The 13,143-nt window shown below is 47.8% G+C and overlaps 5 protein-coding genes across 5 annotated transcripts in view; 3 read left to right on the top strand and 2 right to left on the bottom strand.

Moving 5' to 3' along the window:
- Window positions 1–400: 400 nt before the first annotated feature.
- On the top strand, window positions 401–2,795 carry BP5553_00666 (FYVE zinc finger; the record flags this gene model as incomplete). The annotated part of the gene is made up of 4 exons (XM_032009289.1): window positions 401–426; window positions 493–1,775; window positions 1,823–2,546; window positions 2,597–2,795. 4 exons carry the CDS (start codon window positions 401–403, stop codon window positions 2,793–2,795), a joined length of 2,232 nt encoding a protein of 743 aa, XP_031873343.1.
- A 1,200-nt stretch (window positions 2,796–3,995) lies between these two features.
- BP5553_00665 (3-isopropylmalate dehydrogenase) lies at window positions 3,996–5,417 on the top strand (the record flags this gene model as incomplete). The annotated part of the gene is made up of 4 exons (XM_032009288.1): window positions 3,996–4,046; window positions 4,103–4,123; window positions 4,363–5,086; window positions 5,179–5,417. 4 exons carry the CDS (start codon window positions 3,996–3,998, stop codon window positions 5,415–5,417), a joined length of 1,035 nt encoding a protein of 344 aa, XP_031873342.1.
- A 721-nt stretch (window positions 5,418–6,138) lies between these two features.
- BP5553_00664 (uncharacterized protein) lies at window positions 6,139–7,065 on the top strand (the record flags this gene model as incomplete). Its single annotated transcript, XM_032009287.1, has 1 exon — window positions 6,139–7,065. One exon carries the CDS (start codon window positions 6,139–6,141, stop codon window positions 7,063–7,065), a length of 927 nt encoding a protein of 308 aa, XP_031873341.1.
- A 2,360-nt stretch (window positions 7,066–9,425) lies between these two features.
- On the bottom strand, window positions 9,426–11,319 carry BP5553_00663 (uncharacterized protein; the record flags this gene model as incomplete). Its single annotated transcript, XM_032009286.1, has 2 exons — window positions 9,426–10,845; window positions 10,907–11,319. The coding sequence occupies 2 exons, from the start codon at window positions 11,317–11,319 to the stop codon at window positions 9,426–9,428; spliced, it is 1,833 nt and encodes a 610-aa protein (XP_031873340.1).
- A 944-nt stretch (window positions 11,320–12,263) lies between these two features.
- Window positions 12,264–13,143, bottom strand: part of BP5553_00662 (uncharacterized protein) — a gene marked incomplete at both ends in the record, with an annotated part of 1,988 nt that continues 1,108 nt past the window's right edge. The window contains 2 exons of the mRNA XM_032009285.1: window positions 12,264–12,673; window positions 12,722–12,993. Coding sequence (XP_031873339.1) covers window positions 12,264–12,673; window positions 12,722–12,993 — 682 coding nt within the window. The remainder of the gene's footprint in view (window positions 12,674–12,721; window positions 12,994–13,143) is intronic.

The following is a 13,143-nucleotide window of genomic DNA, read 5'->3' as shown; positions in this document are numbered from 1 at the left end:
AAACAAGCTTGATGATATTTCATTTCCGGTATGTCCTGTGCTGTCCTGTCCTGTCCGCAAACCAACTCTGCTGCTGGGATACTTACAGTACTGACCGATGCACTGCTCAGAACCACGATAATTGTCGTTTATGCATAGTTGCCATGTGCTAAATATACTTCGGACTGTTTGCACGAAACCCCACCGTGTCCTGGAGCCCTCATTCTCGAAATACCCGAGCTAAGTGACACACTACCATAAGAAAATCGAGAGCTAGGGAGATATATCAGGCAGTGGAAAGAGGGTGGAAGGTGGTTGAGGAAAAGGGAGCGATAGCCAGAGGTTTACCGCCATAATTATTGTGCAGGCGCCAGGCAACCTGCCTTGAGCCATCTGCCCCGTCTTGCAAGTTACCTTTGCTATGAGTTGGGACCAACCGACATACAGGTATGTTTTAACATTAGAGGAAGAGGCTATGATTTTCGGTGCTGAGGCTAATACTTTTCTTGATAGCTTTGGGAATCCAAACGCCCAACCACCGACCCCCACGAAGACTCCGATATCCCCCCATTTCCCCAGCCCAACTTTCCAGACACCAAGGAATAATAATACAAGTTTCGAGGACCGTAGTGGTTGGACCCCTCAGTTTGCAGAGGAATATTCTGTCTTCAACTCCACCCCAGGACGATTGACTAGCGCCCAACATCACTCCTTCGTCGACGTCTCGACACCTCGCCCCTTGATCGTCAACGGCCAGAAGCTGCCCTTATCGAACCCAGCGGATCTCTCAGCTGAATTCGGAACTGATGCCCACCAGCTGTCGCCGCACCCCAACGTACAAGGAGCGTCTCCATCGAATGAACTACCACCATCTCCAAGACCATATTCAGCCAACTATAACCGATTCGATGACAGCTCAAGGAAGAAGGTGACCCCGAGAAAGCCAAAGAAGCGCTTGGATGAAGCTTTTAGTGGACAAACAGCTACTCCTCCTCCAACGGCATCGAAGGGGTCCAGGAAACTTGCACCCAAGATTCAGACCAATACGATGCAAAATGAGTCTCAAGACGGCCACTATGGCTCTTCACAAACCCCAACTCAGGCCAGCATGATGGCTTTTGCTTCGTCATCGACGGAGATGTTCAATTACCCTATGTCAGCTCCAGCCACCGCGGCAGCATTTGGTGGCACGAAACCGTTCTGGGACACTGACACTAGTATGAACGGCATGGATATCGATTTTGCGGCTGACGACGCAATGTTCAATACCGGAGGCCACCGGATCAGCAATTCTCTAGATTGGGGACGAAGTAATCAAATATTTCAAGATTCCGTGAACATGTCGTCAAATCACCCAAAGCAGGTTTCCTCCAAGCGCCAACGACCCCTTGCTCCAAAAATCTCCATGCCGGGTGGGGATATACCGATTTCTATGGCCCCGTTCGATTTCCATAACACAAGCGCCGCCGATGATCCGTTCTCGGCTGGTCCTCTAGATGGTGCGGTAGACCCGGGTCTCCTGTATAGCCGAAGCAATTCCATTAGCATGCCTTCTGCCTTTGAGGATGCTACGCTACCGCCGCCCCGTCCTGCCACAAGCCATGCTCTCGAGCCTTACCAACATCAATTAAGGGAAGCATCCAGAGACCAGGAAGAGCTTCGTAGATCTCGCAGCTACCGAGATGGCGGCAAATCCCGCCTATATGATAGAGGGACCGTAAGCTCGCCGGTGAAGGGATCAGCACGACCTGGGCTATACCGCAGTGTTAGTGAGGTTAGGGGCAAAAGAATTCAGGGTATGTCTTTCACCTATTTTTGGTGAGCATTACTAAACCGTGAAAAGATCGACCAAGGTCTCGAACAGGTCGAATCTCTCCTGTAAAGCAACAGCGACCCCCGAGTCTTTCCTCAATCCCCGAACTACCCCCACCGAGAGCTCGAACAGAGGTAAGGTTCACCATAGATTCCAAAGGCAGGGCCAGAACGGAGACTGTGATAATACAAGACAAGCCGCCGAGGTCCAGAGGTGGGCGGTCAACATCGAATGAAAATTGGGAATCGACTTCGACCGAATCTTCTAGCGACGATGAACCTATTATAGTACCAAGCCGAAACACCTCTTTCACGTTGCCCCCGCAAGGGAAAGGGCCAAAGCTCGCCACATTCGAGACATCCTTCCGCGGTGCGGATGTGAGGAGACGTAGTACTAGCGGCTATAGCCAGTCCGAGTCGTCAAGCCAACAGTCGTTACAATTCGAGAGCGTAGAAAGCGAGGCTGAAACCGTGGTAGACGAAGACGATGGCTCGGGGGATGCAACGCTCGAGCTGAAGAGGTTAATGGAGAGTCGGAAGCAGCGACAGATGATGAAATCTCGGACTCCTCGTCACCACCGTTACTCCTCTGGCGGTGTCCGTGGTAACTCAAGGCACATCAACTACAGCTCTTCCACCAATATATCGCCGACAACTATAACAGACCCCGATGGGGCTACCCCTTCCAGCTCGCGGAGCGGCACAACGAGATGCGTCTGTAACAATCCGGATAATGACGGCTTCATGATCCAGTGGTAGGTCTTATTTACTATTTAGAGGAGCAGAACAATACTAACCGTCCTAGCGAATCTTGCGACAACTGGCTTCATGCGGAGTGCGTCGGTATTGATCGTCGAGGCCTTCCTCCCGTATATATTTGTGCCTTCTGTGCCAATACTCCGAACATGCGTGGTGGCCGTCTTCGCGAGACCGCCAAAGCGAACCCTACTACACACATGGGCTCTTCTCCATTAGCACACAAATCGTTCAAGTCTTTTCGATGAAACGATCTTTGTATTTCCTGACCACAATGCCGTCCTATTATAGCCCTTCAGCATCTGAATCCGACGTACAACATTGGGAATGGCCACTAGTGCAAGTGGCTCCCATGACCTCCCACATAGAATCTGCATCTTGTTGGAATATCACAGCATCAAAACATAACCTACCAGCATACATCAGCATCAGCTACCCCTCACCAGCACACCTCCGCATACCACACCACGAGAAACATTATTATACCCGGCAGGCGGCCGGCCAGTACAGGAGGAGGCTCGCCACAAATTTCACAGCACATTATATTGCATGAACGGAATTTCATTTGTATTTCCGACGCTCTGTCTTTGATACCCTTCTTGTGTAGATAAATATTCTGCTTAGGGTTGCATAGCGTTACATTATTACTTACCCGCCGTGGAAGAAGGTTTAGGAAATATGTATGTAGACATGTATGTCTTCCATAAGAAATAAAAAGAATTTTGACTAGCTATAATCAGACCTAGTGATCCAGATGTGCATGCTACGGAAATTGAGGAACGCTGTTCTGCTGTAAGGGAGATTAGACGGTGATCAATTCCTCCCCTGCATACCTTATCTCACCCACCTAGAGACAAGAAGCGAAGCTCTCGTAAAAAACCACAAACTAAAAAATTGCAAAAATAATAACCACCATTCACCATTTCCAAGGACAAAAAAACAAAAAGAAATATTTTGTATTGCAACTGCCGTGGAACACGAACCTCCACCTTGCTTGGCTGTTGTCAGCCTTGGAAGGGTGGAATCCTAACCATTGGACCACAGAAGCTTGGTGCTTTTGAAGCGATTTGCTTATTTTGCTGGGGTAGATCGTTGGCAACATGATTCTGTAGGAAGTAGAAGCGGTTCAAGAGATATTTTGCAATGTGCTTAACCTGCATTCTCTTTTTTATTAGAATTACGGTTTCTAGATTTTTGACTGAGGTACTTTGCAACTCGGGTAGTTGCTCTATCACCACCAACTTAACGGCGGCCGAGAGAGCTGGGACGAAAACGCGGGGTTATTTTCATGAACGCTCCGCGGCTGACTTCCTCGCACTCGCGGTTGGCGCTCCGAAAACCGGAAGTGCGGGGCTCGAAATCCAACAGCATCCAACATATATACCATATACACTTATCTCGCACTTTTATTCCCTTCCAAGTTCAACACCAAACACCAACAACACAAAATGGCAACTCACAATATCGTCGTATTTGGTGGAGATCATTGCGGACCAGAGGTAAGCTCGCGCCGTCGTCCAATTGTAGGAGTTGCAGCAGCTAATGGAATAAACAGGTCGTGGCCGAGGCCGTTAAGGTGAGAAAGCAAGAACGGGATCGAATGCAATGGAAACGGGAAGCTGACTTGATGGCGTTGACAGATCTTGAAAGTAATTGAGGAATGCCGGCCTAGTGCTGGGAAATTCAATTTCCAGGAACATCTCCTTGGTGGTGTAGGATTCACCCTTCTATTTATCTACTTACCCATCTCTAAGCTATGCTATATGAGCTATTACTGCCGAAAGCCCTTGCTAATATATATCCCGAAACAAATAGTGCTCTATCGACGCAACCGGCGAACCTCTGACTGCAAAAGCCCTCGAGGCCGCAAAGGCAGCCGACGCCGTCCTCCTCGGTGCGATCGGTGGTCCAAAATGGGGCACTGGAAAGGTCAGACCAGAGCAAGGCATCCTGGCCTTGCGCAAGGAGATGGGTACCTATGGAAACCTCCGACCATGCAACTTTGCCTCCGAATCCCTGGTTGATATCTCGCCCCTGAAGGCGGACGTATGCCGAGGAACGGACTTCAACATCATCCGCGAACTGACTGGAGGGATTTACTTCGGCGAGAGGAAAGAAGACGACGGCGATGGAACTGCATGGGACACAGAGGCTTATTCCCGCCCAGAAGTTGAGCGGGTTACCCGGCTCGCCGCCCACCTGGCACTGCAACACGACCCCCCCTTGCCAGTCTGGAGTCTCGATAAGGCGAACGTCCTCGCATCAAGCAGACTGTGGAGGAAGGTCGTGAGCGAAGTCATGGCGAAGGACTTCCCGCAGCTGAAACTCGGACATCATCTTATTGACAGCGCTGCTATGTTGATGGTTAAGAATCCCCGCGCGCTAAATGGGATTGTGGTTACAAGCAATTTGTTTGGCGATATTATTAGTGATGAGGCGAGTGTTATCCCAGGAAGTATTGGGCTTTTGCCCAGTGCCAGTTTGAGCGGTTTGCCAGATGGCAAGGGGAAGTGTAATGGTATTTATGAACCTATTCACGGTATGCTCTAACCCGTTCCCTTTTTTTCCTTCCCGCACTCCAATATCACATCGCAGAGTCTGTTAAGCAGAAAACTTATAATTGGAATACAGGCTCCGCACCAGATATTTCCGGCCAAGGAATCGTCAACCCCGTCGGAACCATTCTCTCCATTGCCATGATGCTCCAATACTCGCTAGGACTCCCTGCCGAATCCAAAGCAGTCGAGGAAGCTGTCCGCAGAACTATCGAGAAGAACGTCCGTACGAAAGACATTGGGGGCTCGAATAGCACGACGGAGGTTGGTGACGCCGTAGCGCAGGAGTTGAGGAGCGTGTTGAAGGAAATTTAAGTAAATTATGGGTTATTTCTGAGCGGGGGAAACGGAAAAGCTATGATATGCGTACGATAACTTACTTACGGCCTCCAACGGAAATCTTTGACGCGTTTTCTCGATTTACTACTCTTATGGCACCTTTTGGGCTAATTCTTCATACCTATTGCTCCAAACAAACCACAAACCACCATCCCTTCAGTTAATCTCCCCTATGCAATCATACGACAAATGTCCTATCCTCATTTTCTTAACATTGGTACACCACTCCCCCTAGTTTTCAAGTTACTCGTCATAACCTCCCCTAGACTTCCTTCGCAACGAGCGTTAAGTGCCTCCCAGTTTGGTTCCCGCTTTTCGGTTCCAGCCGTCTGCATTTACTAGTATAGTCCACACGTCATGAGAATCACAAACGTCATTCTATATCCTCGATAAATAGTTGTCTTCAATACATATGATAATTTCATCGTCGCAAGTTTTGACTTCGAGCGCGTTGACTTGTTGTTCCCTTGCTTTGAGTGCAGTCTCGCTTTGTTGTTTTGTAGTGACGTGCCTCTATCTGCAAAACGGGCAAGGCAGGAAGTTCTCAGGTCGAGAACGGAGATACATATTCTAGGTAAATGACTGAGTGCTTTAAAAAGTGCCTGACATTTGAAGACTTGTTGGTCTGATTTAGTTGCTCAAGATACTTCGAGCACTCGAATCGAAATATATCCTACCGACGTCCGTTCCCAGTCAGATGGCTCAAGCATCACCTACATCAAGTCAACATTCCACTACCACGGCGCCACGAACAACATCATCCGATATCAAAGACTTCGGCTATACCTCTGGTCGGCCTTTTCATTGTCCTGTGTCTCTACAGGAGGAGGAGGATAGTGATACTTCGGAAATGGATGCGGAACCAGCTGACATACCCGAAATCGCTCAGCATGAAGAACAGAAAAGCGGATGGAAGGTGAGGAAGAGTTGGGTTGGCACCGTGGATGCTGGTGGTACTAGTATTGCGGGAGAAGTTAGTTCTGCGGGTGTTAGGAGTAGGAGTGGAGAGGGACAAAAAGTGCGTAGCCGTACTATTTTGGAACCCCAGATTGAGTGTTCGCCCCCCTCTATGGTAGCAGAGACGCCAACGCGAGATACAATAACGGCTAGCCCACCCGAAAAGAAGACAGCTACAAAACGATCACCGCAGCCAATATCACCAGCACCCTCAACACGGCCGATCCTCAAACGCCTAACAGCCGCCCTCCACTACACCCGCTGGGCAAACCAGAAGGACGCCATCCCTCGAGCTCCTTCTCCAAATCCACCTATCTCCCTCCCAACCAACAGTGCCAGCACCAACGGCAGAACCAAAATTGACAATGGGATCCAATCCCGCCGCCTCCAACGTTCCAGTCATCTCAATCCCGACTATATCAACCTGAATAACGTTCATACTGTTGATCCTCAAAACCATCCTAACGGAACCTCTGCACAGGCTCGCCCACAACCTCTACGCCTCAATCGTAGTGGCCTGACAGGGGAACTGACAGTGCAGGCGGTGTCACCAGAGGCGCCTGTGAGTGTTGCTGTTGCTGAGGTTACGCCTAGGCTTAAAACTGTGGACACAAGGGGGCAGACGAGACAGGGGAGGAGGGCGAGGCGACGGGAAGGTTGTTTTTGAGGGGATTCGAAGCGGGCGTTCTATGGAGGAGAGGAGATGGGTGGGTAGGGGGATAAATCCTCCATATCTCTCTCCCATGAGGCAAAACTTAGCCCGACGGTTTACATCATCCTGTATGTTCTTCGTATCGATTTCACTTGTAACAGCCTCGTTAACGGTATATCAATATACAAATCTACATGAGGGCATATTTTTAAGGTCTTTTTTAGAGTTCAGCCTCAGTTTGAAATTTATGGTCGTGTTGCGTGGATGTTAATGTGGGGGTACTGTTAGCGCAGTATGTGGAAATAGGGGGGTGGGTCACATGACACATGCGTACAAACTAGGTACTTAGTATTATGAATAAACATCGAGGAAATATTATACTATGAAGTGAGCATACTCATCTAGCAAGATGAGCCTTTCTCTTTTCCTCCAGCATCTCCTCATGATACCCTTTTTTCTTAAAGTGTGAACCTTGTGGTTTCTTTATGATTCTTGGCCTACCTCCTACAAGCCCTCTAGTTCCTAGGGTTTACTTCCTAACTTTTACAGAGAGTATAATCTAATTCGAGGCCAGCAAGTGAGGCTTCCGGGTGGCGTCGTTCGAGAGGGTTCAGATAGCAGTTTACTTATGTTTATGGTATTGTAGAGCGGAGGTGGTAGCAATTGTATATATTTAGCCAAGCACTAGGGCATGGCTGGGAATAACAATATCGCTCAAGTTATTTCCAGGCTTGCTCTCTCTCCAATTCATTGCCCACCTTCTGCACTTGCCCGTACTGGCTCAAAAATACATAAAGGCGTTCTATTACAAATAGCAGAACCCAAAGCTAAAGGACGAGCAAGTTAAGACTTGATCTAGGTTCGACGTCTTAAAAGTAAACAAAAGAGCTCTTACAACAGCGGGCCCAGGTCACGTAACTCTTCACCATCACCGTCACCGCCTCTATTTCGCTTCCACCCACGATGGCCAGAACAAACAGGGACCAACAAAGTGTAACACTAGAAAATCAAAATAAAATCAAAAGGGCAATTTAAAAAAAGTGAATTTATATTCATGGGAAGCAAAAGAGTTCGGCCCGGTGTCGAATGCCTATATCTCTTGTCGTTTTGTCGTCTTGTCGCTTTGTTATTTTGTCGTTTGTTTCCCATTAATCCTATCGTCCTTGGTGACCCCGTAAGTACAATTGGACCCGAGCCACTTGACCAAGTGTCATGCCCTTGTACTTCGGTAACGGATATTTACTTATTTTGATATTTAAGTACAAGGCTTGTCTGGAGGCAGGTTTCGGGCGGCAGGAAACACGTGTACTCCCGCCTCTCTCTCAGGACTCGAGTTCCTATGCTACCTAGAAACCTCGTTGCACATCGCACCCTATTCAAATGTCTCAACTTGCAAGATGTTCTCTACTCGTTTCCTATTCACTGGCTTGAAAACTACAATTATTCATATGCGTATTCGTTGCACAACCGCGACTTTAAGGATCTTTAAACAACACATCATACCTTCCACGTGTCTATCGCCATCATCTTTGAACACTATAGGCCTACACTATCATGCCACCACATCCACATGCTCAAGGCGGTGTAATGTGCCAAGAGGACACATCTTATATACGGCAAAGAATAGTGGGCATAATAAGGTTGTATTATACTTATTCATCAAGCTATTATACTTAGGCCACATATAATGCCAACTCTTTCTATCCCTTCGAGGGTCTTCCATGGTGCATGTTCGCACATGTACCTAATTGAAAATGCCAGGCATTATCTAAAGAATCTGTAGATCTATAGCCCAAGCGTGTTTCATCAAGTACGAGGAAGCGTAAGAATCTTCCTCGCCCTCCTTGTCCCCTTTATCCTCAGTATCATCATTCTATAATGAGATCTTTCGATCTATTGGGAACCGTCAGGTCATTCCTCGTCCTCCTTATACTTCTCGTGGTGTATAGTCCCTCCTTCACCGGACGATAGGCACATCCTACCTAGTCTAAAGTGTTGGACATTAAGAACGTGGTTAATTGTATCGAACTAGACAAGCCACGGGTCATTGGCGGGTTATGGAGGGGGTCTTTCGCCGAGTTTAGCGCCGGATGGTGGCTGGAGATGGGTAATGTTATAAGTATTTTTACCAAAATGGAGAACCCCACCTTCTCTCCTTCTTAGTTCGATGTGGACCCGATAAAGAATACCGAGTTCTGAATAGAGCAAAATAAATAAACAGAGTGAAGAGTCTTCTTTTTCCCCCAAGCACCGATAATTAATGACTAGGTCGTGGATGTGGTGATAAATGATATGGCGTGTCAATCTGCTGATAAGAATAGATCTTAGCAATGTGTATGGTATGTATCAATCCTCGGATAATAATGCCGTCTTTCTCAGCTCAACGTCTTCCGCGTCCGGATCTCGCGATAAATTCCAGCTCCAACGCCAATGACCAACAATACAGCGTTGAATATAGCCATCATGTAGAACGGGGCACCAGGTGATAACGTATCAAACAGTGTGCCCCCAACCTTCGTAAGCAACAAGATAGCAGCACCTCCTGATAGCGAATAAACACCTGCAATGGACCCCTTTAGGTGGCTTCTCGGCTCGGGGCCGGTAGACCCAACAAGCGATGTAAGTTCGTCGGCATCAGGAGCTATTGAACTCGTTTGCGTAGTGCGAGAACCTTGTAGTTGAGAGGAGAGATTATATCCTCCCTCATCACCAAGTACACCGCGCCCAAGTAAGCCAAGACTACAAACAATAGCACCAATCTGGCTGATGCCGATTAGAGCAACGATGAGGAAGACAATAGGACTCCCCCCTCTCCCATCAATATTTTTCGGTTCTGGACTGACGAGGCGCGCAAACGCCGTATACCCAGCGATTCCAAAAAAACTTGCGGCTAGCATTGGGAGATTGAATCTTCGATACCGGTCTGACAGGTATCCAAAGACAGGAGCGCATAGGAGAGCAATTAGTTGTGAAGCGCCTGTCAACTCTGCTGAGAGTATGTATGCTGCTCTGCATTCTTCCTTCAGCTCTGGTGAAGGATCATGGGGCGAACCTTGGCAGAACCCGTTCCGCATGAAATAGGCATTGATATAGAGTGGAATAAACAGAGATATCCCTACGGAGGAAGCCCGGGCAACGAAACCTCCTAGATAACCTAAACCTATCTGGGCGTCCTTGAAACCCAGAATCGTCGAATCGAGCAATAATCGCCAGTATGGGAGAAATCGTACTTCCTGGCCACTTGATTCCGCCTCAGCTTCTGGGTGTGATGATACAGCTTGGTATTCGTGGGTGGTTGTACGCCCAAGGAGCAGACGCCAACCCTTATCCTCTTCGCCCTGTAATCCTCGAAGTCCGACAAAGCACGAGCCAGCGACGAGAATAGCGATGGTCCCAACGACGTAGAAGCTATCAGCAACAGCTTGTCCTTGTGATATGCCTTCCAATCGAGAGAAGCGGGTAGGCAGAGGAAGGAAGACAAGTAAAGCCACCACAGCTCCGCAGCCGGTGAATACGCCCACTAATCCAGCCAGTCGTGGCGGGCTCGAGGCAGTCTTGGTTTCGGTATGTTCGCTATTTCCATGTCCATGTCCATTTCCATTTGTAGCTATCGCATTCGGCTGTTCATTGAAATTGGAGGGAGTGATCGTGAGTTCGGAATCGAGAGACGGGGATATGCTCTGCCGCGGACGATGTCGTGGCATGGAAGTGGGATCGTCATGACTAGTAGTTGCAAGCCCAGATTTGTGATTGTTGCCTGTCATTGAGGGCAGAATTGCAGTCACCATGGTTGCTCTACATCCGCATTTAGCATCTTCCTGAGGATATCTCCCGGTCATCCAGGGCGAATACTCACGTCGCGGCACCCCCAATGCTAAACAATACTCTGGCCAGCATAAGCTGCGGATACACATTGCGAGCTTGCACAAACAAAACCAGTGACAGACCAACGATAATGTATCCCACTGTGCACACAGTCCTCACCCCGAGCCTGTCGGAAAGAATTCCCCAAAAAGGGCACGCGAACAACGCAACCAACTCATCCACAAACCCCAACGTGCCCACGATATCACCCACGCCATCTTTGACTCCAATGAGGTCGGTAACCACGAATGATACGCTGCTGTTCAGGAAGACGAGGAAGGATATCGAGAAGAGGCACACGGCGAACAGGTACGCACATGCCTGTGTCGTGGTCGTTGAGGACGCAAAGGGTAGATATCGGGAGATGGCGAATACTTTTGGCCTTGCGCCCCCATTGTTGGCCATTGTAGCAGTCTAATCGGTATTGATAGCATAAATCATCACCAAGGTGTAACCAAATATATTTTGTGTCTCGTTGGTGTTGTCCTCTTTGCTCTACACGTTTACGGAGTATGTAACCGCCCGGGATCCGGGTGGATACATTACATATCCGCCTGAAGTTATCAGCATGTCTCAGATATTGTTTGCCTATCGATGTACAAACATATATAGAAAACAGATTGGCTCCTATGTGATATCAAAGGCATAAAGAGAAGCACCTACTAATAGTTATTTATTATTATGTTAACAGAGGGACGCAAAAAGGGAAACTCTCTGAATTTTAGTTCTAGCCGCGACGAGCCAAGGCTTGGACCTTTCTATTCCACCTAGGTAGGTGCTAATAAGGAAGCATCCTTAATAGAAATTCGGGCATAAAGGTTACTAAATGAGACCACCCTTAGGAGCCACACTCGAAACAAAATCCTTTAGGTTTAAAATAAGTATTTGATAGCAACTTCAGGGATTCCCGGCTTAGCAGCTGAAACATTACATATTACACCCTAAGCTACTAATTGAATTACAATATTTCAGAGTTGAAAATAGTAGTGTGCACTATTCTAAATAGAAATATGTAGTTCACTCATGCTCTGAAAACTCAGGGTATACCTATTTAATAACTCGTTTTCTTCTATCCCATAAATATATACACTAGAATTAATTTCCCTGTCCTATCCATGTTGTCATTATGAACACAAATGTAGCACCAAAAACAGGTATTATTAGGTGCCCCAGTAACCCCATCCCACCTTTCAATCCTCCTAAGTTCCTTCATGCACCCAAATAGAAAACACTATGCTAGTAATGAGTGTATGCAGCACCCAATTCGTAAATTCATGTGCTGAGGATATGTGAACAAAATATCTATTTCCGCCAAATTAATCTCAACATTATTTTCAGGCAAAGAAAAATTATGCGAAGGCAAGAAGAGCCGCTGCACCAGCGACAATGAAGGCAATTGGGTTGTTCGTGGGTGCTGCTGCGATGTTGGAACTGACTTGGGTAGGTGCAGAGGTAGTTGCGGGTGGAGCTGTAGTTGGACGAGGCGGGGCATTCGTCACCGTGGTCCCGGGTACGGAAACGAAAGTTGTGCCAGAAGGAGCGGTGACGATGGAAGATACCGGCACGGGGACGGTACTATAAACAGTGCCGCCAATGGTGGTTGCAGTCTTTTCAGATGGGACCGTGACAACTTCAGTAAAAGGCACGTTAGTGGAAAGAGTGATAGGGATATTGACTGTGGCCTTTGTTGTAGGTGCTTCATTTGTGGAGGTAACAGTGTAGGTCTGAGTGGCCAGGATGGTGTTTGTGTTGGTTTCAGCTAAAATATAGTTAGTATAATTCATTATTCGAAACTTGAAGGACATACTGAGGACAATTGTTGAGCCAGCACTAACGGTAGTGTAAGCAGTCTCGTAGGTAGACTCCGTTTCGTAAACCTTGGTGGTTTGATACTCAGTAGCAGTCTGGGTAGTGTGGGCAACGATTGTGGTAGGAAGAGTAGCCACGATGAGGCTCGTGCTGGTTTTGACGATAGTCACAGGGACCCCGGAGACTGTCGAGACTACCGTGACTGGATACAATGTACTTGAGGTAGAATAGACCCATGTTTCAATAGACTTGGTCTCTGTAGGTGTAACGCTAAAGTCTGTGAGTATAACCTTTTAGATAAGCTGATTAGATAAACTTACTTGATTTGGACAGTGGAAGGAATAGTAGCTACGATGAGACTCGTGCTAGTGTGGATGACGGTGACAGGGACGCCGGAGATTGTCGAGACCACTGTAACTG

Source organism: Venustampulla echinocandica (genome assembly GCF_003357145.1).
Source record: "Venustampulla echinocandica strain BP 5553 chromosome Unknown scaffold_0, whole genome shotgun sequence".
NCBI classification, from domain to species: domain Eukaryota; kingdom Fungi; phylum Ascomycota; class Leotiomycetes; order Helotiales; family Pleuroascaceae; genus Venustampulla; species Venustampulla echinocandica.
This window is presented reverse-complemented; position numbering and strand designations above follow the sequence as displayed.